We start from the raw sequence: 27,804 nt of genomic DNA, 5'->3' as shown, positions 1-27,804 counted from the left end.
ACAATAAAGGCTGAGAATCATCAAAAACCCACCTGTAACAATACCTGAAATTTGGCCCTTGATTTTGAAGACAGGATTTTGGAATCTTCAAACATCAATAACTTTCGCAGTTCTGAATCAAATCACTCGACTTGAAGTGCATTAAAAAGGTGAGCCTTTCCTCTACATTTTTCATTGGGACATCACATCTGTAGCTGGTCTAAAAAAGATCCTACAGAGCTATTCATGCAGAACTGTTTGGACATATGTAGAGTGTTTAAATGACTAGATAGAACCTTACTGACATTATGAAGTGTGAAGGAGAATAGTTCAGCTTTTGAATGAACCAAAAATCGAGTTATTTGGAGCAGAATTGCAAAAGTTATTGAAGTTTTTAGACCACAAAATATTGTCTTCATACTCATGACCCAAATTTCAGGTATTGTTACATGTGCGTTTTTGATGATTTTCAGTGTTTGTTGTTAGTACATAAACCAATATCTGTGTGTAAAATACAAAAAAATACTCATCATGACGCCCCAACATCTAGGAACAAGGTGCATATTTTTTCAGATTTTTAGCTCTCTTCCTGTTGCCTCAGGACTTTTCTATGTCAGTAGTTTTCTTTACCGCCCGGTAAAGATTACATTTGGTGTAGTGAAATGCTTTTGAAAATTCTAGTCAATTTTGGATGAGTTGGATTTATAGGACATCTTTGGATTTATGGGATATCTTACTGGTTACGGCCATTGAAGTTGTTCTTCAAATGCTGAAATTACATGACTTTAGAAAAAGAACAACTTCAAAATAAGTATTTTGATTTGCTACCCAAAAAATTTTGAAAAAGTGTTTTTGAGTGAGTACCTTGAAATGATTGTGATTATGATTATGATTTAGATTGAATTAATTAACTTTTTGAATCAATTCTAATATATTATTATCATTTACGTTTGATTTATATTCAAAGTCAATCAATTTAAAAACTCTATATTGTTTGATAAGCTCCACCAAATCATTTATAACACATTCAATCTTTCTGTCATGACAATCATCTTTTTTTTTGTATTTCTGAGAATACTTTTGGCTTGGGTTTGATTATCTAATGATACTGAATGATATCATGATTTAAGGGCTGGAGCTGGTTTAACCATTCAAGTGGGGTGGTAAATGTGTTGGTTGATGGTATTGATGTAGGGTCTTGAAGTTGATTTATAGAACTTCTGATCTAAAACGACTTTCTCGGGTTGTGTTGTTTTTGTTTTCAGGTTCTGGAGGGATTGTTCACTTGAATCTATTAAACTGATCCGAACCGATCGAGATCTTGTAAACTGTAGTTATGATCCAATCAGTGAATTGTTTGTGAAGCAGACTCAGAACTTGTTCCCAATCCACATCACGTCTAACTTCTAATCGATCGATTGGACCGATCAATTATTTAAATCACTCATTGATGGTATCAATTTTGCTGCTTTTAATAATTAGCCTGGTGGTTCTTCTAATGGAATCGCTCGTCTTGGACAAAGTGGATCGATGTAAAATAATGAATCAGATTGAAATCCACAGAAAGAGCGATTGTGATGGTCTTCCTCCTGCTATTCCTACTGATTGTGGGAATGTGAACGTAGCCTGACATTTAAAGCAGCATTAGAGTCAAGGAAAGTTGTGTGTTGTGAAGTTTCAGATTGACTTACCTCAATGGTTTTGCAATATGATGGATTGATATTGACTCGATCTAAACCTGATTGAACATTCATAAGTACAAGTACAGGTCTACGCCATCTAACTGATTTAGTTGGATCTGATTTCAGTTCAGATAGGTGGTGTGGTACCAGGTAGAATTGAAGCTGGAAAAACATCAAATCAATAATTATTTCCATCAATATCAGAGTGGGATTGAAATAACTTAACTTGTTCATGAAGTGTATCGAGTTCAATTTGAGTTTGGATTTGATGATTGGTCAAGTTGGATGATATCAAATAAAGGTCATTGGAGCTTGAAGTTGATAATTTGTTCCGTTGAAAGTTTGAATGATTTTTTTTTGAATGTATTGATGATGGACTTGGTTTGTTTGTTTTTGAAATGGTGTAAAAAGTGTTGATACATACTTGGATTCTGGCGGGTACATGTGGCAAGTGGGAGGATAGGGTGAAGATTGGTAGGTGGTGACAAATCAAGTTGATGAGAGGAATGGGGAACAAATTGGGGTGAGTCGCGTGGAAATCAGGTTAAATCCGGTGAGCATGTAAACCTTCAATTTTGGAGTACTGATTGGGAGTTTAATTGGGTTTTGCTGGCGAATGCGGTTCCCCTTTAACATTAATGATGATGATACAAGGTGTACTAGGGCCTCCTGGCTCAAGCGGTTCGGGCGGCCACCGTAGTGGCCTTTGTTGAGTAGTTGAAGGGGCTCAACCTGCTGCAAAAGATGTATTGTGATCAGTTTCTTGTAAAGCTTGCTGATAGTGTTGAGTAAAGCTATGGGTTGGAAGGAGGACGGTGAAGTATAATACGACTTCCCGGGTTTTGGTATCATCACAGTACGCGCTTCCTTCCAGCGCGTCGGGAAACATCCTGTGATTGTGATGCATTGGAATAATGCCAAGATGTGATTCTTGACCACTGGCCAAAGCGTCTGCCAGACCCAGTTTTGTATGCCGTCCCTGCCAGGGGCTTTCAGCAACACGCAACCCCCCCCGCCAGGGACTGCGACTGCGCTGCGACAGCGTTGTGGTCGAGCCGCTGTTGCAGTGAACCGGACAGCCCCTGAGGTACACCCGGGCTGCTGTTGCAGTGAAAGCACCACAGGGGGTACCCTGCGACGCAGCAAATATGTTTTCTATAGTTATATTTTATTATACTTTCTTTAATCGAATTTGTATCATACTTTTTATTTTTTTCTTCAAAATATAATTTCTCTTTGACAAATCTGCGCCTTACACGGCATTTCATCGCTGCACACAGCGGCCTGCGGCGCACTGCGTTTCTTTTACAGCGCGAGGGCCTGCGATGTGCAGCAATTTTTTTTTGCACATCGCTTTCTCAGGGAGCTTTTAGGTGACTGCGACTGCGCTGCAATGGCGTCAAGACGACACTGCGGTAGATCACATCGTCGTCGCAGTCAGGCAGGTGCTGCGGGCCGCAACGGTGCGTTTGCGTGTTGCTTTCAGCAGGGGACTTGCGTTGACAATGGTTTTGAGGGAGTTGTGGTTGAGGGACAATAGGAGACACGGCATGGTTGACTTGATGTCCTTGGTGGGTTCGGTTAGTGGGTGCAAGAGAGGTGTGGTGTTGTCAAGGTCACAAGGTGGGGTTGCGACGCATGTTGCTTCAAATAGAGCGTCAGCATTTGCTTCGTTTGATGTACCGGCGGTTCCCTCAGGGGTGATCAAAGTGCTGATCACTGGGGAAGGCTGTCTCCCAGATGCAAACTTCTTTGCCTGGAACAGCGTTTCGTGGGTTAGAGAGGAAAGGTAAGTCCTCCAGCTGTTCTCCTTGGCCTTGTCGACGGATTTCTTGAAGGCGTTTTGCACTGATTTGAACTTGAGGCAGCCATCTTCATTACGGGTCTTCTTCATGATTCATTCAGCTTTGGAGGCCTCCCTGCGAAGTGGTTCTAAGACTTTTGGGTCCCACCACTTCTTATGCTTACCTATAGGAGGCTTCCACGGGGCATTGTTGTTGAGGGCGTTTGTGATCGCGTTGATTAGAGCTTGATCAAAATTGTCAATCATCTCCCTGGTTGTTAGTGGTTTGATTGCCGGCAGGTTTGCCTGGACCTCAGTCTTTAGGGCAATCTTCTCGGCCTTCTTCCAGTTTTTCTGGGGCTGTGCAATGTTGGTGTTGGGCGTCGTTGAGTTGTTATGCGTGAGGAAGGTCGTGATGAGGGTCTGGTGGTCAGAAAAATGGCTGGTGAGGTTGTCTTCATCAATGATACATTGCTGGATGACATCGTCCAGTAATTCATTGACCCATGTTTGGTTGATTGAAGTGCCTAAAGTGTTGCGAGAGCCAACACCAAAGGTTGCAACCCCACCCGGTGATTGGAGGCGCATGTCCCAACTTGACATCAGATCTACAAGCCTTTCCGCATCTTTATCCTGCGTGGAGATGTGGGCCGGGTTCCATAGAGAGTAATGTAGATTACAGTCGGTGTTGAGTATTGTGGGTAGCAATTGGATGTCCAGAGGGACACTTTTCATTAGAGTCTTGTAAGCTCCAAATCCCGAGAATATTGCAGGGTCGTTGTAGACACTTATAACAAGCAGTGTGAAGCCGGATGTGAAAGTGACTGTACACACCGCTATATCTCCAGAAGGGGATTGGAGTGGGTTGATTTGGGCATTTAGGTCTTTTCGGATATATATACACGCTCTAGGTCGAGCACTTGTGGTCTTTGCAGCAGGAGTAGGACTGATAAGCATCCAGTTGGAGTTCTCCTGCGGCAAGTAGTCAACTTTGTTAACAGCGGGTTCTTGTAAGGACAGAATGAAAAACAAAGCAGTGAGTTCAGAATTAAAAAGAGAGTTGGAGATGTCTGGTGAGTGGCAACAGTTCAACTGAAGTATTGACGCGGTGTCAGGCAAGGTTATACGTTGTTGCAGTTGTTCTAACATGGAGAGTTAGCAACAACTGTTTCTTGGGCAGTGACGACCAATTTGGGCAACGTACTTGGGTTGTATGGTGGTAGACCCTCAGAAATGTGTGTGGCACATTGTGGGTGGAAAGGGGAGTGTAAGAGGTCATTGTTATTGGTTTCAAACAAGTGTTTGACTGAGGTGGATGGGTCCAGCGCAATCAGGGATCGGATGCACGCCGTGCATCTCAAAGGGGCTATGCCTTTTTGGGGGCATCGATGAGCCTGATGCTCCCCTCCACAGTATGGGCACATAGCCTTTTCTTGGCACAACAAGGACGTGTGGCCGATCTTCCGGCAGTTATAGCACCACTTAGGTGGCTCCCTACCGGCGATGGTTCTGTGTAGGCCTCTACCAAACCAAATCTTGTCTCTGACACATTTTTCAGCTTGATGTTCAGCGTTGAAGCCTATCAGCAGTGTTGAGTACCGTTTTGACGGGTCGTCTGCTATTTTGGGGTTCAGCCACCTAATAAAGGCTGTCTCCTGTAATAAATCAGGGTTGGAAGCTATAAGCTCCTCACTGTGGTGGGTAACCTCCTGGTTGAAAGAGGTCGGGATGCCGTGAATGAGCACCGTGTAGTGAGCTGGTCTCACTTTCAGGGCCATGGTGATGGGGGGAAGCCATACTTGTTCCAATTGTTGGATCTTTTTGGCGTGGGCAGCACTTTCAAAGTGCAGAACTAAATTGTTGGACGGGTGGCGTTGAACCATCTTGACGGTTATGGTAGTCGCGTTGGACTTGTTTACCCTTAGGTTGTTGAGGCGAAAGGTGTTGTTAAAGCCTTGGATGAGCTGAGTAATCAACAGTTCCTTCAGAGCCACTTGCACTTTGTCGACTTGGACCAAAGTCACAGTGTTTGCCAATCTTTTCTTGGCTAGCGGTGCCAAACTTGGTTTGGCCGCTGGTCTTGCACTTGCTGCGGGGGCTTTTGCCACTTTGGTAGCATATGAGCCTGGATTTCGAGCTGTAGCTTGCTTCTGGGCACTGGGGCTTGATAAAGCAGGTAGAGATGAAACAAGAAAAGAGACTTTCTCATTCAGAACGTCGAATTTCTCTGCAAGAGAGCTGATTTGGAAATCATGCGCGGTGTTGGAGCTCAGCGCTAGGGGTGCTAACAGCACAGCCACCCTGGTGGGGCATTTGAGGCTGGATGCCGGTTTATGGAAGAGTGCCTTCTTCGTCGCATTGATCTGGTGCTTGTCATATGCAGCGTTTATCAAAACTAGGATGTTGGCGCATGACTCGACATCGACTTGGATTTTGGCCAGGAGCTGGATTGCAGAGTTTGCTACCAAGACCAGTTTGGTTAGTAGAGCCTCAAGGGTGCAGTTGTCTTCGCCGCCAGGGAGCATTTGGCTGATCCTTTCGGATCAAGGAGTGTTGGGGGTGGTCTTGAAGCCGTCTTGAACGTCCAGGCCTGGGGTGGCCGACCGAGCCTTCTTCTTTGAGAACTCGGCAAGTAAGGGCACCGGATTGCGTTTAGGGATGATGTTGATCTTGTCTGATAAGATCTCGGTCTGGGAGAGGGTCTCATCCAAATTGCCTTGGGGAAAGGCGTTCACATCGATAGATTTGATGATTGCGTCCGTATCCATTGTTCCTTTGACCAAATGGTTGAGGGAGTCGTCCTTGACCATCTGGCCCGTGTCGGACGCGCCAGGTGGCATCAGTCAAGAGATACCGGCGCTTGAAGGACGGTGAGGGAGGGTTAGGGTTAGGTTATTATTATCTTATTCTCCTTTTTAGAAATACAACTTTCTTAATCAACCAGACGGGTTTAATCGTTCAAGACCAGACCTGTATTGAAGATACAAGTTCCCCATCACGTTTGAATTTTGATCAGAAAAAGAAAAGATAAATCTAGAGAAACATAACACTATATAAATAAGAAAAAAATATGAATAAGGCACAACAGAAAACTAGTTAATAATACAATAAGGAACATATCATAAGCTTAAGATCTTAATGATCTGAGAGAAAACCACTAAGTAGAAGCATCCTGAACCAGGAACCTAACGACGGAATCTTTCCAATAGGCCGTGGTCCCGTGTACAGGTTGGCTCTCTGCATAGGTAGGGTGCAGGGATGGGCGGGAGGAAAAAGATTTTTTTTGTTCAATAATAATTTATCTTGATTTGTGTACTTGCATTTATGTGAGATTGTGTTAGTGGTGAGGAATGTGGGATAATTAGTAGATAGTGAAAGTTTTCACATCTATTGGAGTACACGTGTCAATCTTATCCTACCCAGCACTGCCAGCATAGATGCCTCGGGTTGAGAAATCCGAGGCATCATTGGAGGCAAATCCTTGGACAGACCTTGTCCGAGGTTTTTGCCCTGGAAATAACCTCGGATCAAAACCTCGGGAAGCTTCTGTCCGAGGTTTTGCATCCGAGGATACCTCGGATTACAAAATCCGAGGTAAATATGTTGGCGGTGCAGTACATACCATTATTTAGTACTGGGTTTTTCCCGTTTACTTCACTTGTCTCTTGATTTTTTTGGAATACATATGTACCGTCGTGCCTTTGGGTACCCATTTCATTCCATTTGCCTAATTCCTACCCTGTTGCACTGCGCACAGGTGTGTTTCCTTTTTTGTAGCTCTGAAGCGCGGAGGCTTGTTTCCGTGACGGTGTTGCTTACGCTGCACCTGATTCCCCAGGTGTTTTTCCTTTTTTGTAGCTCTGAAGCTCGAAGGCTTGTGTGATTCCCTTATGTGACTAGTTCCCTTTGTTCTCTGCATACGTGCTTTTGCGCTTTTCTCTTTTTCTATTTTACTTTTCTTTGCTTTTCAAAGTCCCTATTTTCTTTCTTTATCAAAACGGACCTTACCAGATCCGTCTTGATCACTTACATCTTGTAGACAAACACTAATTGTAACCGGATCCTGCAGTACCGGATCCGGCCTTTCGCGTCCTCCACTTATCTTGTATCACAACAATCCTGTTGTTCTTATTGTACCACCTTATTTCCTTATTTGTACTTTGCCAAAAGATGCTCGTCTATATAAAGACCTCGCAGCTCCCTAGTAATGAAAACCTCAAGTTACTTCCCACCTATTTTCACCCCCTGAAAGTGAGTGGAATCACACTTGTTGCCGTGTTGCTTATGCTGCACCTGATTCCCCAGGTTGTTTTTACTCTTTACATACGGCGCTTAAAGCATTCAAACTTCATTGAGCTCTCTACTTTGCAGTGTCCTGGTTAGCACGGCGTTGGGACCTTTTCTCAGCACAGCACATTACTACCATCATGACTGAGATCAAAGTAGTGTCAATTTACTGTTGAATGTGCACCTGTTTATACAACTTGCTGTCGACCTGCGCTGCAAAAAATGTGCACACTCCGACTGTTTGTACAAAACAATGTAAAACTCAGAAGAATACCATACTGTACAAAATTTTGAAAGCAACCAAGTTCACTGGTGATGATACAGTTTGTAGGTAATCATTGAAAAGAAACAAGTCCATATGTAAATGATAGAAGCACTACAGCAGGCTACATGAGTGAATCTTTTGTTACTTTGATATCTACAAGCTGATTGGGTCCATAATCCCTTCTTTCAAAGGCTCAATAGATGGTATCATCCTCCACCTGAATTGATTTTGAAGTCTTTCATACTCACCCATCCTTGTGGAGACTCCGGATTTAAATACATCTGTTGCATATGACAAACTTTGCAATTGGACCTTCGCTGGATTTTTTGCATTGTCGTGTTTCAAACTCCCTGGGCCCACCTCAAGATGAAGATGCTTGTCTTGAGTCAGTATGTTCCTTGCTTTTTGAAGTTCAAGCAAGGGATGTGTTGGAAGAGGGTAAACTGGAGTACTAAGGCGTGTTCCAACATGCATAGTGTCGAGTGATGGCAAGCTCATGACATGAGGTGTCGGCTCAGGGGATGAAATCGAATTGCAAAGAGTCATGCATCTGGGACTGCTGTGTCCTTCACTGTCAATGTGTTTGGTGTTGACCTTTGTGCCTATGGTGGTGGCAAAACATGGGTACCAGGGGCCAGTGATCACTTGTACCTGGCAATCCACACTTCTGTATAGTAAGCTTGTAGGTGAAATAGGTAAAGTTTCCATTTCCGGAGAACTTGTCAGCGCTGTGAAATCATCCTTCCATGCGGCGAAGTCGACATGAGTCTCATCATATTGATCAAGATCATGCTGATCAGATTGGAGATCAGAATCCGTGTCCGAGTCCCACGCGGCTTTGATGAGGCTTTCAAACCACATCTGGTCTGTGAGGCGAGTCGAGATAGGCCAGGGAGAATGAAGTGACTATCGAGGACTCGAACAAATATCAACAAAAAATTCTCTATCAATCGAGGAATCAAGGATGCCACTCACTTCGGATGATCGGCATGCGCCATGTAGATTTGAGCCTTGCCATGCCTTGAGTGTGACCTAACAATTTAAATGAATCAAGAGGAAGCAAAAGAAAGAGAGTCAGATGTGTTGATACATGCACTTGCGTTGTGGTCTGGGTCACATAGGTACTTCAAGAATTGTAGACTTACGATTGGGTGAAAGCCTCTGATATGAGTGCGTACTTTATAAATGAACTTGTTTACTATTTCACCTATACCATTGATGACAGATCCTGGAGCCTGTGATTGAGGCGGTAAGGAGAGAATGCAGAAATATGTTAGTTGAGTATTGTGATGGTAGAGGGTAGAGCTACATGTCCTCAAGTTTTTTGAAGAGTGACACACTTTTCCTATCTTATGCAACATTTTTATGCTTTTGACACGCTTACCCCCTTCCGGTAAAGATGAAGCTGTTTCGCCAGAAACCAGCTGGCGAAAGGAGTGCCGCAATCTTCGATTGAGGATGCGGGAGCCATCAATCTATGACAAAGAAGGGTCAGCTCAATGATATCTAGGCATACTCAAAACTCTGGCCATGTAGAAAAGTTGATGTACCACTTTGTTCGGGAACTGCTTTCCCATTTAGTTCTCCTTTTCCGTTCGTAGGAGATGTGCTGAGAAGAGCTTGGGAGAAAAAATATCTTCACAAATGAAATTTGAAATAAGATAGATGATGATTTGCTTCGATTGAGCTTCTGTAAGCTTCATGAGTTCAGAGAATTGCAGGAGCAGGTACCAAGGGTACCGGTGATCCATTGCTTCCCGCAATCAATTATACGCCCACAAGGCCGTTACTATGAGAAGGTATGATCAGCCGAGATATTCAGCTGGACTGAAAGTATGATGGCTTGTATGAATAAAGTTCATATGCATGTATAGAGTCGACACTCGCCACCGAGATATGTGTCCCCACAAAAGATATCAAATGCCACTGCGGTTGCAAAGACTCCATCTGTTATGCTGACAGAATGAAGAGTTGGATGCCTTGCGACCCATTCAACAAGTTAGCCATGGGCCATGACAACACGAACTGCACGAGATTTTGCACCGGCGAAATTTTTGCAACTTGACAGACCAATGATCAATGACTTTAGCGGCGCCTTTGCTCGAAAAAGGCTTTTGAAAAGTTATAATTATCAAAACACAATCATCACTTTTGGTAACCGTTGTCATTTCATGATACTGAGCAACTGTAACCTGCTCCCACGTCCTCCCTGAGCCCCTCTACACTGCCGCCCTTCACAAAAGGACAGCAAGCACATGCCGCTCTTTCAAACCACACAATCAGAATATCCTGATCTTTAATCACTTTGACCAAAATGGATCAAATCCACATGGATTTTCATGTATACCAGTACTTATACCAGCTCAGTTGAGGTTGATTGAATGAATATTTCATAATCTTACAAATGAGCCCTCTAAAACAATTGTGATCTCATGCTGTAAGATCGAGGATCACTCGACCTTCACTGGGATTGGACTTGCAGGCCAAAGCTTAGACTGATCTATGACCAATGTGTATTTCACTGGGCCGATAGATTTCAGGAGGGGAACCATACCCAGACCCCAAAGAAAGATCAGAAAAGAACTAGAAACTTGAGAGAGGAGGAGAAGAGATCACCAAGAGAAAAGAAGGAAGGAAGGAGAGGAACAGACAACATATACCCCCTCTATACGGACTTAATACTAACTAGAGAATATGCGGGCATGCCCGCAACAGGGGAACTCTTATATCATTTTGTATCCAATTGTTCCAAATTGGTCAACATCTACTGTAAAAACTGGATAATGTATAGCAACCACAAGGAATGGCACATTGCTCCACATCATACATATTTATAAACCCATCCTCCCAAGGCATTCAACTGGCCATATTGTTTTATCACTGATACCCCTTGACCAGGAGAATATTAGGGAAAAATCAGTATCCCACTTCAAGATCTACAGAAAGATAATACTTGGAAAGATTGACCTTTATTGACCCCCTCCACTATTAAGTGTCTCAATGAACCAGTTGTTTAAGGCTCCCATGGAGAAAAATATGCAAGGCAAACAAAGTTTTCTAAAGTGGTCACTGTACTTAGTCTGAACAACAAATACATGTTCAGATTTGTCTTGTCACTGTGACAGTATATGGGAGTAAAAAGTTATGTTTTAGAATTTATATTCCTGACATCAACTCTGTGTTTGAATCCATACTTTGAATGATTTAGATATTTTGGATTATATTGTTCACCATTGCACAGAATCAAAAGTGAAGCAAGAGTAGAATGGGGATATGAATCATTCATCAGGTTTTCATCTTGATGAATTAAAGATAAAGGAAATGTAGTGTTTGCAGTAGGAATGGACACTGCAAGTAAATCATAAATTGAGTACAAGCTATATTAATCACCATGTAAATATTTGTGTAGCACGTCGACATGCACACACAAAAGACTTTGCTTAGAACCTGTAAAGACCCATCAAAGAGGTTCCACAACAGGTGCATCATCCACTTATCAACTGGGACATTGAAAGTCAGTTGACCCCAGCTGATGACAAAGGATTCCGCAAATCCTATGAATAAACCACTATTCACAAAGGGCACACAACAACACTCTCAGTCTAAATCTGACCAAAAGACTTTGAGATTTAGATCAAAACTCTCCATGTGTGCACGTCGACGTGCTACACAAATATTGACATGGTGAATGGTTTTGTTTAGGAACATCTTTATTGCTCAAAGAATTGATAGGTTTTAATCAATTTGGAGTAAATACATCCAGTTGATCTGGAAATTGATGATCATCACAAGTATCAATGATTTGATTTTGTTGATCAAATTCAGCAACTTGAGGATATGATAGATTCTGATAATTTGCCAGTCCAATTCTTCTGAATCAGGTATGCACATTCAATTCTGGGGTGGACCTATTGTTGTTGTCTCCGTGGAAGAATTTGGTGATTGACTAGAAGGGAGCACTGATCTAAACTTGCTGAGCCGGGTGTAAGAAATTGATATTTGGAAATAGGGTTTCATACAAAGAAATTAATTTTGCTTCTTCCTTTACTTGCAGAATAATAAAGGACTCAATATTTTTAAGGCTTCAATTTTTCACTCACAAGGATTGAAGTGGATGAAGATCTGAACTCGAGTCAGTCTCTTGGGATCAAATTGTGGGTGTAGCTGAATCACAATTCTCATTCTTCATGAGTTCCAAAATTGTCTTCTGTCTGAGAAGTATTGATGGAAAAAATCAACAAAACTCAATTTAACAACTCTCTTTCTGATTTATGGACTTATCTCTTGTCTAGTCTAACTATTGGGTATGTATGGCTATATATTCTTAGAAAACAGAAGGAAGATATGTATCCTTTTGAAACAATATTTTCTTTTTAAATTACAAGATTGTAGGCAACAAATTGGAACAGATAAAGATAATAGACCAATAATTAATAAAGGTAGTTTTATAATGACTTGATAAGTCAAAAGAAACTTAGTTTGGGCGGGGTGGATTGGTTTTCCAAGTTCAATAAATCCAGATACCACGAGTATATGGGTATGCAGAAGTGCTATTTGTGGATAAATGAAAAAAAAAACATTATCCAAAACAGTAAAAGGAACAAATGATGGATAGGATACTCACAACTTTGTAGACATTTAGGGTGCAAGCCTTTGCTTTGGTGGAGGGGGTAGTACTTGCCATGGTAATGCGCAAGAAAAAAAAGCAACAAGAACAGAATAGCAGATGAGGTTGGAAAATCCAAGCTGCATGGTTGAATGATTCAAGGGAGAGTAAGAAGAATCAATGAGACTTTTACCTACAAGGAATAAGGCATTGGGACAAAGCAGTTGATACAAAAAAGCAGTAAAGTTCTTTGACAAGTGAAATGATAAGTTCAAAGGCTAAATAGTGGTTTGTTGAGGAGGGACAGGTTTTTTATTGAGAGAACGCAGGTATATGCAGAACAAGTGGATGAGTTGAATGGATAAAGATCTATTGCTATGGGAAGGAGGAAATTGGTGTCGAGAGAAAGCAGGAACAACCAGGTACTACATACCCTTTTTATCATTCAAGTTAAAGGCAAACCGTGTTCACCGGCAAAACTCAACAAAACTCCCAATTACTACTCCAAAATTGAAGGTTTACACGTCCTGAACATTTAATTTTGCTCTCACATGTTCCCATCACTACTTCACACCACGGGAATTAATAAGTATGAAGCCCGAATGAGCAAAGTTGTGGTGTCCAAGTCTGCAACTTTCTTCAATCACGGGTTTTGTTTGCAATACGTTCACATTACGTTTGCAGGTTCCCCTTGAGCTGCCCTCATGTTTACATATGTAGACCCTCATGGATCCTCAAGTAGAAGAAAAAATTTGTCTTTCATTTTTGTCCTCTCTTTTTGTGGACACTTTCAATCCTCTTTTAACGTAAGTCAAACAAACTCCTGCTTCACTGCATCAATCCAATTTCATGCTATGAATCATGTATCTTTCTCAATTATTTCAAATACCTACCCCCTCTTGTTTCTCTTAATCAGAAAATCTACATGTAGGATTATGATTGTCCTTTCTCTTCCTAATTCTTATATTTGCATTTTTGTGTTCGATTTCAATTCTGTTTGTAATTGTTCTTTGAAATCAAGTTCAAATTTGATCAATTCATTTGTGTTTAGACTTTGTTTCGATGATTATGTATGGAAAAATACCTCAATAAGAATTATAAACAAATCTCAAAGGATTGATACAACAAGTTGTTGATGTCACTCAAGGACCATTGAATTTGGAGTTAACCTTATCTGGATTTGAGAACAAGCTAAGAACGAGTGTGTTGATAAGTTACTGGTGCGGATAAGGTCCCTTTTGAGGCCTTTGATCATCATGTGAAAGGAACTGAGGGAGACAGAATTGTGACAAAACAAAATACATGATACATGAAATTTGACTAGACGTGCGCATACAGGGCAGCCCGAGGGGAACCTGCAAATGTAATGTGAACATATTGCAAACAAAACCCGTGATTGAAGGAAGTTGCGGACTCGGACACCACAACTTTGCTCAATTGAGTTTCATACTTATCAATTCCCTCAGTGTCATTTGACAATACTTGCATTCCTCATTGTTACCCTTGGATCACCCAATGCAATCAACCTCACCAACACCACCCTAAGTGACCCAACATTGTTACCAATCACAAACAGACAATCCTTTCTCAATCTCACCAACAATCCAAACCGCCCTCAACACCAACCCACCTTCCTGTACGTGGTCTCGCACCAGGCTCGGGTCTTGATAAGTTGCACATATTCTGTCTTCTTGACTATCGCGGTTCTCAACTCCATAATTGGTAGCTACACATATGTGCGGCCATCACTGTCATGAACCTTCTTTCTAGCAGTTCATCAAACAATCCATTCCCCAGTCTGGCAATTCCTTGAAAGATTCCATCCTCAGTCTGAAAGTAACTTCAAGAGGATCATCTTAAAGCAATGCCTGATTTGACACAAATAGCAAAACAATTTACACAAGATGTAACAAGTTGGATGTTGTTGGTGTACATCAAGCTATCACCATTTCACCGGATAAAAGACAAGAATGGAAAGTTCTAAGATGCCTTGATAGAATAAGCTTCAGTGGTATGTATTTGTTTCCGCTATACACCTGTGGCTACCCGACCCCACGAGTATAAGCCGGTGGGAAAAATGACATTCCTAGCGGCTAGTAGCCGTAACGTCACCCACCGACACGCCGCCGTCCCGACGCGTCGGACTCAAAGTGATTTCTGAGGGCTGCTTCCATTGAGAAAAGGCATGGAACCATCTGTAGCGCCGTCCGCCACTATATAATGGCTAATATGTCAAGGTCAGCCACAATATTGGAAATCCGCATCACACATATGTGAAATTCAATCACATATATGTGAATCCCATTCACACCCATGTGAATGTTGTCATTGCCACGGAATGTATATACAAAAAATACACCTATACCAAGGATTCACACATATGTGAATCCCAATCCCACATATGTGAATTGAGTCACGTGCAAATACAAAACAAGCCAATCCAAACAAATCACACATATGTGAATCCAATCACACATATGTGAATCCAATCACATATATGTGATTTCAATCACATATATGTGAATTGAGTTATGCGTAAATACAAAACATACATATACCAACCAGTCACCCGTAGGTGAAAATGTATCACCCGTATGTGAATATAAATCGTGAATTCTGTGAATTGTGTCACGTGTAAATACAAAACACACCTATACGACCCAGTCACACATATGTGAATCCTAATCACATATATGTGAAGTGAGTCATGTGTAAATAAAAAACACCAAAACACATCTATACAAACCAATCACACTTATGTGAATCCTAATCACATATATGTGAATTGCAATGAGTCAATGCCGCCACATGTAAATACAAGGTAAACCCATACAAACAAATCACACGTGTGAATCCAAATCCCACTTATGTGTAGTGAGTGACTTGTAAATTCCAAACACACATATACAAACCAATCAACCTTAGGTGAATGTGTATCACCGATAGGTGAATACAATTCACCCATAGGTGAATGTGTATCACCTATGGGTGAATAAAATTCACCCATAGGTAAATAAAATTCACCCATAGGTAAATAAAATTCACCCATAGGTGAATAAAATTCACCCATAGGTGAATAAAATTCACCCATAGGTGAATAAAATTCACCCATAGGTGAATAAAATTCACCCATAGGTGAATAAAATTCACCCATAGGTGAATAAAATTCACCTATGGGTGAACACAAATCACCCATAGGTGAATAAAATCCACACCCAGGTGAATACACAACACCCAGGTGAATACACAACACCTGTAGGTGAATGTGTATAGGATATGATGTACAGGATAGGATCACATTCAAGAACTTGTTTCAATTTCATTTCACAACACAACAAATAAAACACAAAAAATAGTATATCTATTCATATATCACGTCCATCCCACTGTCCATCCAACCCTCCTCCTCTTCAGGCTCTTCATCAAATATGTACAGGCGATCCGCCTGCTGATTAAGTTGTGCTACGTCATCCTCACCATGCAGCATATCTTGCTCAAAAGTTTCCAATTCATCCAGGGTGGTTGCTTCTACACTTCCTGCCTTTACAATACACTCCCAAGTTGATTTACCTCTACAAACCAAACCCTCCCAGCGCTTGATCAATATATCAATTTCCTCCGCTGTTGACCTTGTATAAACATATGACCTTTGTAACAATTCCACCAGATTTAAATTCCACATCATCCATCTCTTGCAATGTTTCTGACGCAGATTGTCATGGAGGGCTTTTAAGACTAACACATTCAAATCCCAAACATCCTTGGAGATACGCTGTCCAGGCTGCACTAATTCAATTATATCCCTTCCACCATTTTCCGGATTATAATCTTACATATACACAAGACCATAAAACATTAGATTAGAAAACATAACAGAGAAACCAGGAAAACAGACAAACTTACCACTCCTACACAAAGCCAGTAGTCCATCTAGTTTTTCTTCAGTCTTTAAAGCCTGATGTACCATCTGCTGGGTCTCTCGTCCAATCCTTCGAAGTTCTTCACTACACGCACGGTGCTGTAAAAATGCTTGTATACCTTCAATTGTTCCAGGATCTATAGCCCACTTCTCTGTAGGATGAGAAAGAGCCCCCACATTCCAGAATATATCCTCAAAGGGTAGTCTTTTGGCTTCGTCGAGTGATGGACAGACCATCCGGCTCACGGGCCGAATTTTGTTGTACTGCGTCACCTGAGACTGGTAGGATGTCCACTTCCTCTTGAACGCCAATTGTTTCTTGTTCATGAAAGTCTTTAGTCCTTGTTGTGCTTTTGTACCTACAATACATAAACATTCCATACATGAATGCATGCTTGTAGCCGTTGTAAAATAAAAAAACTCGCCTTGACCATCCTTGTCCCACTTTTTCTGGGCTTCCACTATCCCAACTTTAGCTTCATATAGCCTCATCTTGGCGAGACGCACACGTATCAAGGCTTGTGCTTTGGGACCTATTGAGAACAAAGAGGTCAGTCAATATTTAGATTTGTTGAATATATCACCAAAACCCACTTGTGGCTGCTTTAAGTTGAGTGAACTCAGGGTTTCCTAACTCTTGTCTCAGATCTTCAACTGCCATCTCGAGTTCAACAATGGAAGCTGGCAAAGTCAGGAATTGCGCCACTTCATCTTCCGTCCGATTGCTTCTTCTCTTTCTCCGAAGACGCTTTAGCTCTTGGCTGTTGAAACACTACAGTCAGCACGCATCCACAAGAATACTGAAATTAAATTACCACAACGTACTGCGCTTCCTTCACCTGCTCTTCCAGGTCAAGAAGTTCAATCAAATAATCTTCTAGCTTCTTTCTTGCTCCACCGTCTTCCATGGCAGCCAACTGGGTGGCCTTCTGCCGCTCCCACTGCCTGGCAAAATAGACATATGTGAAAGAACTATCTTGAGATTCCAGCCTTTCGAGTGTAGCAGATGCCACGTTGAATTGTGTTTGTGCAGTATATAGTTTCACCTCCGTGGAAAGTGCTGCAAATATAAGATTGTGTCCTGTTAATTTCCATCATCATTGCGTTTTTAGGTAACATTACATACCTGCATTATTACATCTTGTGTCATTTCCATGACTTGCCTTTAAATCTATAGCATCAACTCGGTGTTGTTTGGTCAAAGATCTATTTGGCGCTATGAGAGGATCCTGGTCAGACCAGATCCTCTCATTTCCTTCTCCATCTGTCAATCCATTACCCTTGTTCAGCCGGGGATTGTACTTGAGCTGACAAGTCCATTTATGTGCATACGCATGAAATGCACTAGTTGCAAATCTGAGAAGTCCACGCTGGTATTCATCTTCAAAATATTTGTTCTGTGAAATGAAGCTCCTGAATCAGAGACATGTGAGCGGAAAATGCAAATATAAGAACTTTACCTTCTGTACACTTTTTTCTAGCGTACAACCAATGTCGTAGAAAACTGTCATGCTTTTGGTTGGTTTGCCTGGCTCTGCGGTATCTTTCATCAGCTGATCAAGCAATGCAAGCACAAAATACTGCCTATTTCATAAAAACGTGGATATCAGTAGTTGCGTAGTCTATTTCATATTTGTGGGAAACCTCACTTCTCTCCGCTCTGTACCACATTGACAAAGTTCAATACGTGATCGTGTCTGCAAGCCAAACCAATGAGTCCGGTTTCATCACATCCCTTCCAAGTTGACTTTCCCCGTACATCTGATGCAGCCGTGTGAGAGGCCGTACATGGGTCCTAAAGTAAAATGAAAGCACCATTAGTCCTTCTATCACCTCAAGAGACCAGTGATCTATCTCGACCAAGCAGTGTGACCCTCATTCACATCAGGTGAACCCATTCACCTGATGTGATTCAAATTCACCCGACGTGATTATGAATCACCCAATGTGAATCAAAATCACCCAGTGTGATTTTATTTCACCTGATGTGATTTGAAATCACCCAGTGTGACTCCCATAGAGAGGTCAATTCTATCGCTCTGATGTGAGTTTGGTCAAATCCAAAGATTTCACATCACACCAGGTGAATTGTAATCACACCAGGTGAATTGTAATCACACCAGGTGAATTGAAATCACACCAGGTGATTGTAATCACACCAGGTGAATTGCAATCACACCAGGTGATTGTAATCACACCAGGTGAATTGCAATCACACCAGGTGAATTGCAATCAGGCCCGGTGAATTCAAATCAGGCCCGGTGAATTCAAATCACGCCTTGTGAATTCAAATCACGCCAGGTGAATGTAAATCACACCAGGTGAATGCAAATCACACCAGGTGAATGCGGTTCACATCAGGTGAATTCAATTCACACCAGGTGAATCCAATTCACACCAGGTGAATTCAATTCACACCAGGTGAATTCAATTCACACCAGGTGAATTCAATTCACACCAGGTGAATTCAATTCACACCAACCAATTTTGAAGAAAATACATATTCTACATACCACAGTTTGACGGCCTGGCCCCTTTTCAGGCACTCTGTGTTTCCACTCTTCCACCTTACTATTATCCAGGAAAAGAGGCGGAGTTTCCATTTCTGTTTCCTCGTACTCGCGGCTTGCAGCAAGGTGTCGGCGGTGTTGAAAGTTTCCATTGGTACAGACATGATAGTCTGTCTTGTCTGCCTGATCATTTCCTTGAAGTGGTCCAAAACATCTTGGGCAATTCATAGCCAGTTGATCCAAAGCTGTGAGATATAATGCGCATATTGTGAGTTGCTGCCCTTTGCGTAGCATGTTTCTATATGCATCAATGGCTGAAGAGAAAAGCCTGCGCCACTTTCAAGGCTGCAATGTCCATCATAAGTCAGAATCCGTGGAAAAACATCAGATGATGATTTTCAACGAAACTTGCTTGATTTGTTTTTGCAACCAATATCAAAGGGCTGGCTGGGTCGAGAAACTCATCCAACCCAAGAGTAAATCCCTGGGTTCTGACCGTACAATACTTCCACAATGCATGGTGCAACCTCAGTAGCCTGATAGAAAATGCTACTTGAGGATGCACTGGGGACCCTCCGATGTAACCCATATGGATCAGACGAACTTGATCTAATGTACATTTACAAAACCGGATTTCTTCTTGCCTACGTTCTGACATGCAATCCCATTTCATGACATTAATATTAATGTCATGAAACGCATTCCTAACAACAAATACTCACCTAAAATATCTACCATGTCAACCTTACGAATCTTCAGGTCTCCTCCCCCACACGCACAGACTGCATTGTTGTAGTCGTGGTTCCAGCGGGTTCTGTTCCCCCATTGCGACGTCTCCTGGCACAAGGTCATGTAGGAGAGAAACATAGCAGGTAAGGCCTTCTGCCAATTTTTCTTTTCTGCCAACCGTTTGCTTTTGTAATAAGACCCTTGAACATATTCAGCAAATGGCACATCCATCCGCGGAACCCCTTCAGGATTCTCTGGATGGGGATGCGGAAGGAACTCCTCGACGTGATTATAAAGCCCGTTGTCGTTATCAGCGTTTGGATTTTCTTTTGCCGCAGTAAGCTCGATGTCGCCGCCCTCAACTTGATTTGCCTGACCGTTGGAAGCGTCATTAAGTGCACGCTCAATTTCTTTGATGCGGTTATTGATGTATTTTGCTTCATTAGCATTGAGTTCTTCGGCCAGGATGGCAGAGCCTTGAGCTTCGCGCTGAGTACGTCGTTTCTTATTGGATGGACCACCCAGTGGACAGTCGATTTTGTTCCCTTTAGCCATGGATCGTAGGTCTTAAGATAGTAAAATGTTGCGGTTTAAAAGCATGATATCTGAAAAAGAACGATCACAGGTTGGTTGTTACCTCAATTGGAAATACTCAAAACGGATGGGGCAACTTCACCCCTGTCTACCCAAAGGAGCTAAATGTCTAAAGATACAGCCCCTATATAAAAATTTCAAAGCTCCCTCTCTCTGTTTTATGAGCCAAGCCACAATACTTTCGTAGCTCATCAGTGGCATATCCTTCCAAAAGGTCGATGATTAATACAGTTGACAATACACCTTGAATGTTGTGCGACAAGATTCAAAGTCTGATTTGATAGACGTAGGATATTTCAAATATTTTCTCACATTCCCACTAATTCAAAATACAGTCTCGCTCTGGTAAGTTCACTGACTCAATACTTCTCCTGACCTGCCTGCCCTCACTATATTTATTGCGTTCTGATTACTGATCACTTCCATCAATATTCTACGATTGATAATCCCCTTACAAGATGCCAAGAAACACAAGATCTCAAACACTAAAGGGTTCCACCACAAACCCTTCAACTGTAACGAACTCCCGCGCTAAACTTCGAAAGCTGGCCACTGGTTCCAATGGAAGTCGAGCTCCCCAACGCCGTGTCTCAGCCTCTCGTCAAGCAGAGAACATAGAGGACGATGATGAAAGCCAAGATGAATACAAAACGGAAGATGATGAAGATATCGAAGATGAAGTGATTGATTTGCAACTTTGACCCACTCAACACAAAAGAACCCGAGTGAACTCGGATGAAGAAAGTGATGATGCTGAGTTACTTGATCGACTTGCAAGACAAATCAACTCGGATGACGATCACCGTAAAACAAGACTTTCAAAAACTACTGCAACCCAACAAACCGGGGAGACTGCTCATCTCGATGAATCGGAAACACCCTTACCTACCATTAAGGAATACAAGAACCTGCTGAACGAGTGGCCACTTGGTCGCATTGCGGAAGTCAAACGATCTCAGAAGAAGAAAGGAACCGCTGTTCCTCCGCATATCTTGACGGAAGCAAGAGCGATTCGAAAGATTTACAAACATCAGAAGGCGATGCTGACCATCATGGGCAATATAAGTATGTTCACTCTTCAAAAAGCTTTGTAAGTAATCATACCTATTACTTCACTTTTGTCTTTTTGGAGATTTCTTGACTTCGCGTTTTTGACAACCCGTTTTCAGGGGTGAGCTTGGAGGCCGGCGCAAAGGCGGACACTATCAAATATTCTTAAAGTACAGCAAAGCAAGACGTGATTACCGAAGTAAGTACATCTCTCTACATATAGAATCAAGATCTAATCAAGATCTAATCACGCTGATCTTTCCACACACTAAATACAGTGCCTGCAGGCAAAGGACATAAGGGAATATTGGCTGCTCGAAACCGTAAGCTAGGGAAGATCTGGACAGCTATGCCTCTAGAGCATCGAGAAGTGTTTGAGCCTTCAGTCTTTTACACTTTGTCGGGCCTGGTTCACAATTCGGGGGATGATGACGATGAAAGTGATGTAGAGAAACTTCAGCTTCAGCCAGAAGTACTTGCTAAATTACAAGGATTCTACGATGATTTGGTTTGTAAAGACAAGGTAGCCAAGGAATATGCGAAACTTGCATCTGGGCAAGGTGGTCCTTCTCTTCCCGATTTCAACCGCAAATCTCTCAAATGCATAGAGCGGATCCACAGCGATGTAAGTTGTCAGATAATATCAAAACTTTATAGCTTAACTGAAAAAAGGTTCTCTTTCATAGATTGAAAACGAATCCAATAACATGGAGTTCTCATACTACCTCTTGGCTTGTAGCACCCATGCTTCAACTGAGGCTTCCTGCGGATCGCCTGGATGGGCTAGGGAGTTCACGTCTCACGATGCAATGGCTGTATATGTCAATAAGAAGAGCAACTTCGGCAAGGTATTTGCCGCACACGCCCAAGGCCTTTCGGTGGCCGAGGCAGTTGCTCAAATAGTTGGACCCAATGTTATGTCAAATGGTGGAAAGGTTCGAAAAACCGATCCTGGTGATATAGTCAAAGCTGATCTGGCACTGTTGCTGCGAGGAAGTTTCAGTACGTACAAAGCTATCAGAAATAGCTGGATAATCTTTGTCAATATCTAACAAATACATATTTATAATTTATGACAGGTTCCTTGACCGGGAAGGAACAAGGTTTCCCCCGTGGACCAGACCCAGTTTCTTTGTTACGGGAAGACCATGGTATTAATATTATCCAACTGCCAGGTTCCAAACTTCCTTCTGAGGTCCTGAAACTGGGTTTTAATGCCATGAATAGTCGTAGAAGCCTTTGGCTGGACAATGTACAAGCAAGTAAGTTCAAGATGGAAAAAATCAAAGCAGATTCAGAACCTCTTGAAGAGACTGCGGATGAAAGTGTTTCAGCAACAGAAGATCAAGTGATGATGACACAGGATATTCAGGATTATCAGGAAAATGACAACTTCGACATGGATGTGGATGAAGACTTAGACAAATCAGAGGAAGAGTGGAATGGTTTTGGAGATATTGATCAGGATGTTGATGAGGACGAATGATCTTATACATTCATTTCAAAAATATACACCAATGGAAAATGGATTTCCATCTTTATTCTATTTGTCCAAAATCTTTTGTTTTCCCTTTTCTCTTTTTCCATCTTTATATTTTTCCAAAATCTATGGTATTCATCTGTTTTGAATGATGTCAATATGATTCATGATCACCTACTCATCATAACACATTGAATATCTATATAAGGCCTCATTTCATTTCAGGCCATGTGAATGGCCTGATTACGCATTCACACATTTTGGTATGAAGGTGAATCACACGGGGTGAATGTCATTCACATCATGGTGAAAGACAATCACCCCGTGTGAATGACATTCACACAGCGGTGATTTCAAGCTGCACCCATTCTTGATAAGAAGTTGTAACATCTTGCAGGTAAACACCTCATGGCTAACAAGTATTGCCATAAGGTAATAGAACCTATCTGATTCCAAAAATCCACTCAGATCCAGACCTTTCCCAATACTGTCAAAGTTGTGGTAATATGGACACTTTCACATCCAGGTATGTGTATATATCTGAGAATGTGAAGTTGTCGCAACTTACCCCAAAACATCCTCTACCTTATGGTCAACAAGTATTGCCATAAGGTAAATAAACCTGTCTGATTACAGAAATCAACTCAGATCCAGACATTTCCCAAAACTGTAAAAGTTGTGGCAATATGGACTCTTTCACATCCAGGTATGCGTATATATCTGAGAATGTGAAGTGGTCTCAACTTACCCCAAAACATCCTCTACCTCATGGCTAACAAGTATTGCCCTAAGGTAAATAAACCTGTCTGATTCCAAAAATCAACTCAGATCCAGACATTTCCCAAAACTGTAAAAGTTGTGGTAATATGGACTCTTTCACTTCCAGGTATGCGTATATATCTGAGAATGTGAAGTGGTCTCAACTTACCCCAAAACATCCTCTACCTCATGGCTAACAAGTATTGCCATAAGGTAAATAAACCTGTCTGATTCCAAAAATCAACTCAGATCCAGACATTTCCCAAAACTGTAAAAGTTGTGGTAATATGGACTCTTTCACATCCAGGTATTAGATCTGATAATGTGTATATTACTCATTATCAGCCTAAAAATCTCATACATCTTAAACACAATGTGCAATGTGATTAATATATACACATATCTCCGACATTACAAGTCATATGTATATGACTTGGAGGCCCAAGTCATCCAATTGAGAAGTTATCACTGATCTTATAATAATGATTCAGTGGAATCACCTCCATGTGAATCCAACCAAACTCCAGAAATCCGCCTAAAGTAGAGATTCACATCTCTGTGATCACCTAGATGATTCTGGATGACTGTGAAGGTGGAACAGTGGAAACACAGAGTGCCTGAAAAGGGGCCAGGCCGTCAAACTGTGGAATGTAGAATATGTATTTTCTTCAAAATTGATTGGTGTGAATTGCATTCACCTGGTGTGAATTGCATTCACCTGGTGTGAATTGAATTCACCTGGTGTGAATTGAATTCACACCAGGTGAACCGCATTCACCTGGTGTGATTAGGGGGATGTAGGATAGACTTCTCACAAATTTAAACAATATATGACCTTTCTTACAGAATCAAATTGTTACGCATCTAAATACAACTTTAGAAGTCACCAAAAAGCTAACCCTGGCTTTTCTTTGTTTTCCTCCTGACCACAAGGTTTTTAGAAATTTTCTCAGATTTAGATTTCAACTTATTAGTTGCCTTCTCAACTTTGTCTTCAAACATTTCCTCATAAGTTTTCACCCTTGCATCGCAGTGCTGCTTCCATTGAGAATCAGTCATCCCAGCTTGCTTCTCACCTAGTAGCCTAATCCTATTCACCAGAGCCTCAGATATCTGGCAGGAGGAACCGTATAAAGTTACTATGCTTTTTTTGTGGTCAATCTCCTTACCTTGACCATCATAAGCTTTCGAGGGAGTTGTATAATGGGGAATCTACATATAAACAATCTTGGATTAAATAAAACCAAGAGTCATTCCAAATCAAAAATAAAATTACTTACGGTTGTATCCCACACCATATCTGCCACACCATTACATACACCCATAGCTACCTCAATTCCAAAACTATCTATACAAAAATTTGCACCTTTAACTTCTCCAAGCTTCACCGAGTCCTTTTCACAATTTTGAATTCCTTTCTCCTTATCATATAGTACTCCTGATGCTTTTAGAATCAATCCCCACATTCCAAAACCGTATCTAGTATGATCCTTGTCAGTGTGTGAGTAATTGTAAAACCCTTCACACGTAACCACAAGATTAGATGCAAATACCAAACCATTTTGGGTTAATTGCCATTTTAATTCGTGAAAACCTGGTACCTTTGCTTTCAAAGCAAGATCAACATTCGTTTTAAATACCTTCAATGATAAACTAGAAAATCGTTCCGCCCAAAAATCTTGTATCCGATGATACTCTTCCATCCGTTCTTTATCCGTCTGGATTCTATCTATATTTGCAGAGGTGAAAGCGTTTAAAGTATAGGGACCTATAGATAGATATATGCAAAATGGTGATATGTTATCCAATTCAGTAAAGATTTGGAATTATACTCAGAACGCCAATCACATACCTGCGGATTTATCTTTCTCACATCCACCTCGCCATCCAGTACAACCCATCCAGCCAGATAAAGGCTCTTCTTCCTCTTCTCCTTCTTCTAGTTCGCCTTTTTTAAGCGAGGTATGAATCTTGCACTGATTTCTAGCTCGGGCATGAAGAAAGGTTGTTGACATAGAATGATTATATTTATCCCTAAGATCCTTATCCATCTTTTCAAAAGGAGTGAATCGGACAATCAAAACAATAGAAAGATCCTTTTTATTAATTACCACTACAGTACCAGAGTCGATGATAATTTTGGAAGGTACTACTAAAGGTCTGTCAATGATACTATAACGAAAAATGAATTTAGTATTTAGAGGTAAACCTAATTCTTCAACCAGTTGTCTTTTCAATTGTGTTCGCTTTGCATGATGACGACGATAAACCTGACCAATCGTTTTTTCTTTCCTGTATTTAGCACGGGATTTGTAGTAGCTCGGAGAGGTTCTAGACTTGAAGCTACAGACATGAATACCCGCTTTTTTCTTTCGAAGTGTACTTCTTTGACGTGTCATGGTACAATCAGGTGTAAAACGAGGATTGTGAAGTTACAAACTACAGATAAAAGGTTACCACAATTAGTTCAGTCTATCCGATCATTGATAAGCAGATAGATTCAATATTCATCGTAATGAGACTCACAAATGTAATAAGATCACCAGTAGGATCAGAAAAGTTGAGTCCAGCTAATAAACTAATCGCTTCTATAAATGAAAGATCCAGAATTGAATGGATTTAAGAAACGATCGATCAGTTTCCAACTCATTCAAGTATAGTAGCATGATGATTCTACTAACCTAAGCGGATTCCTAGCACAGATTCCAAGTAGTGAGACTTTGTTCGATAGTTTGAATTAAGGATTGAAACCAACAGAATAAGAGCGAATAAAAAGATTTAATATAGAACTTCCTTCCTGAGAAGGCCAAATTCTCCCGGTTCGTAGCACGGAGTCCGACAACGAAGGAGAAAGCAGCTTCAATCTGCAGGTGGAGAGATCTTTATGGGATGAAATAATGATTCGTTTGGTCCTTTGCGATTGAATGATCGCAGGTGGAGGCTGCTGGAGGTCTTTGGTTCATTTGAGCTTACGCGGTATCCGGGTTAGGTCTGGTTTGTACCACCCAGCTCAAGCATGGGTTAGGTTTGGGATGGTAATTTTAAGTCATTAAAATTACCATCCCTACTTCTCTCTCTTTGCTTTGAATCAGACAACAAACCCCACCTTCATAAACAACTTCCTTAAGATGGACCTTTCTCATCAGTACGACCACTTTACGTTTGGTCGGTTCAACAACATTCGTCACTTCTATACCCGTGATTTCCATAATGGTGTCGGGAAACCTCTTACACTCGACCATTTCAACCCCGTGGTATGGGAAAAACACAAACGACAAAACCCAATCTGTGGAGAATCTCTGTCAAGCTATCCAAACCATGACCAAGTAAGTATTCATCTGTTGCAAACCCATGTTGCAACCTCGCGTACTAATATATCTCATTATCTAGGCGCAACCTCATACTTGGGATGGAGAGACAATGGAGAGGTATTGGTCAAACTTTCCACAAGATTATCAAGTAAGTAAACAAAACTTCCCAAACTTATTAAAGAGTATTTTGTATTGAACTAACCAATTATCTCCATATGTAGCCTGAAGATCATCCACGACAACATCCGGTGGCTTGCTTGCAAGAAAAAACAACTGCAATGCCTTGCTGCTCAACATGCTCGAAAGACTCAAAACCGTCAACTTGCACCTTGTTTTATCATTCATTTTGAAGGTTTGACCACGACATAAGCAAGTAGAAAATCATGAAAGTTTTTGCCTATATTCTATATTTTTGATAGTTTCAGATGTCGAAATCAAATTGATTGAATTATGAAATCGGATCAATATGAAATTTTATTTTATTTTTCTTTGTCAGTCTCAATCTTTCATTGAGACTTACTTATGTAGAACAAGGCCGGCTGAGAGAGTGAGATAAAGTGTCCTATGTGAGAATATTATTAAAGTCTCACATATATGTGAATGTGTTTCACATATGCGTGAATATGATTTTGATATGTGAAACATATGCACGCATATGTGAAATGTATTCACGCTGATGTGAAACATATTCACGCATATGTGAATTTATATGTGTGGATCTAAATTCACATATGCGTGAATATGTTTCACATATGCGTGAATATGTTTCACATATATGTGAAATGTATTCACGCGTATGTGAAACATATTCACGCATATGTGAATTTATATGTGTGGTCACATATATGTG

General features: G+C 41.3%; 4 protein-coding genes across 4 annotated transcripts; 2 read left to right on the top strand and 2 right to left on the bottom strand.

Annotated features, from left to right (window-relative positions):
- Positions 1-1,524: 1,524 nt before the first annotated feature.
- Positions 1,525-2,105, bottom strand: MELLADRAFT_123246 (Hypothetical protein; the record flags this gene model as incomplete). Its single annotated transcript, XM_007414682.1, has 4 exons — positions 1,525-1,605; positions 1,671-1,823; positions 1,888-2,038; positions 2,086-2,105. The coding sequence occupies 4 exons, from the start codon at positions 2,103-2,105 to the stop codon at positions 1,525-1,527; spliced, it is 405 nt and encodes a 134-aa protein (XP_007414744.1).
- A 6,044-nt stretch (positions 2,106-8,149) lies between these two features.
- MELLADRAFT_110554 (uncharacterized protein) lies at positions 8,150-9,467 on the bottom strand (the record flags this gene model as incomplete). The annotated part of the gene is made up of 4 exons (XM_007414681.1): positions 8,150-8,902; positions 8,972-9,028; positions 9,142-9,231; positions 9,381-9,467. The coding sequence occupies 4 exons, from the start codon at positions 9,465-9,467 to the stop codon at positions 8,150-8,152; spliced, it is 987 nt and encodes a 328-aa protein (XP_007414743.1).
- An 11,345-nt stretch (positions 9,468-20,812) lies between these two features.
- On the top strand, positions 20,813-22,890 carry MELLADRAFT_91759 (uncharacterized protein; the record flags this gene model as incomplete). The annotated part of the gene is made up of 6 exons (XM_007414760.1): positions 20,813-21,034; positions 21,113-21,444; positions 21,524-21,603; positions 21,683-22,029; positions 22,091-22,406; positions 22,484-22,890. 6 exons carry the CDS (start codon positions 20,813-20,815, stop codon positions 22,888-22,890), a joined length of 1,704 nt encoding a protein of 567 aa, XP_007414822.1.
- A 3,963-nt stretch (positions 22,891-26,853) lies between these two features.
- On the top strand, positions 26,854-27,323 carry MELLADRAFT_66681 (uncharacterized protein; the record flags this gene model as incomplete). The annotated part of the gene is made up of 3 exons (XM_007414761.1): positions 26,854-26,969; positions 27,034-27,102; positions 27,176-27,323. 3 exons carry the CDS (start codon positions 26,854-26,856, stop codon positions 27,321-27,323), a joined length of 333 nt encoding a protein of 110 aa, XP_007414823.1.
- Between the last annotated feature and the right edge of the window lie 481 nt (positions 27,324-27,804).

Source organism: Melampsora larici-populina (genome assembly GCF_000204055.1).
Source record: "Melampsora larici-populina 98AG31 unplaced genomic scaffold MELLAscaffold_45, whole genome shotgun sequence".
NCBI lineage: Eukaryota > Fungi > Basidiomycota > Pucciniomycetes > Pucciniales > Melampsoraceae > Melampsora > Melampsora laricis-populina.
The sequence above is the reverse complement of the archived record's forward strand: the minus strand, read 5'-3'. Positions and strand labels throughout refer to the sequence as shown.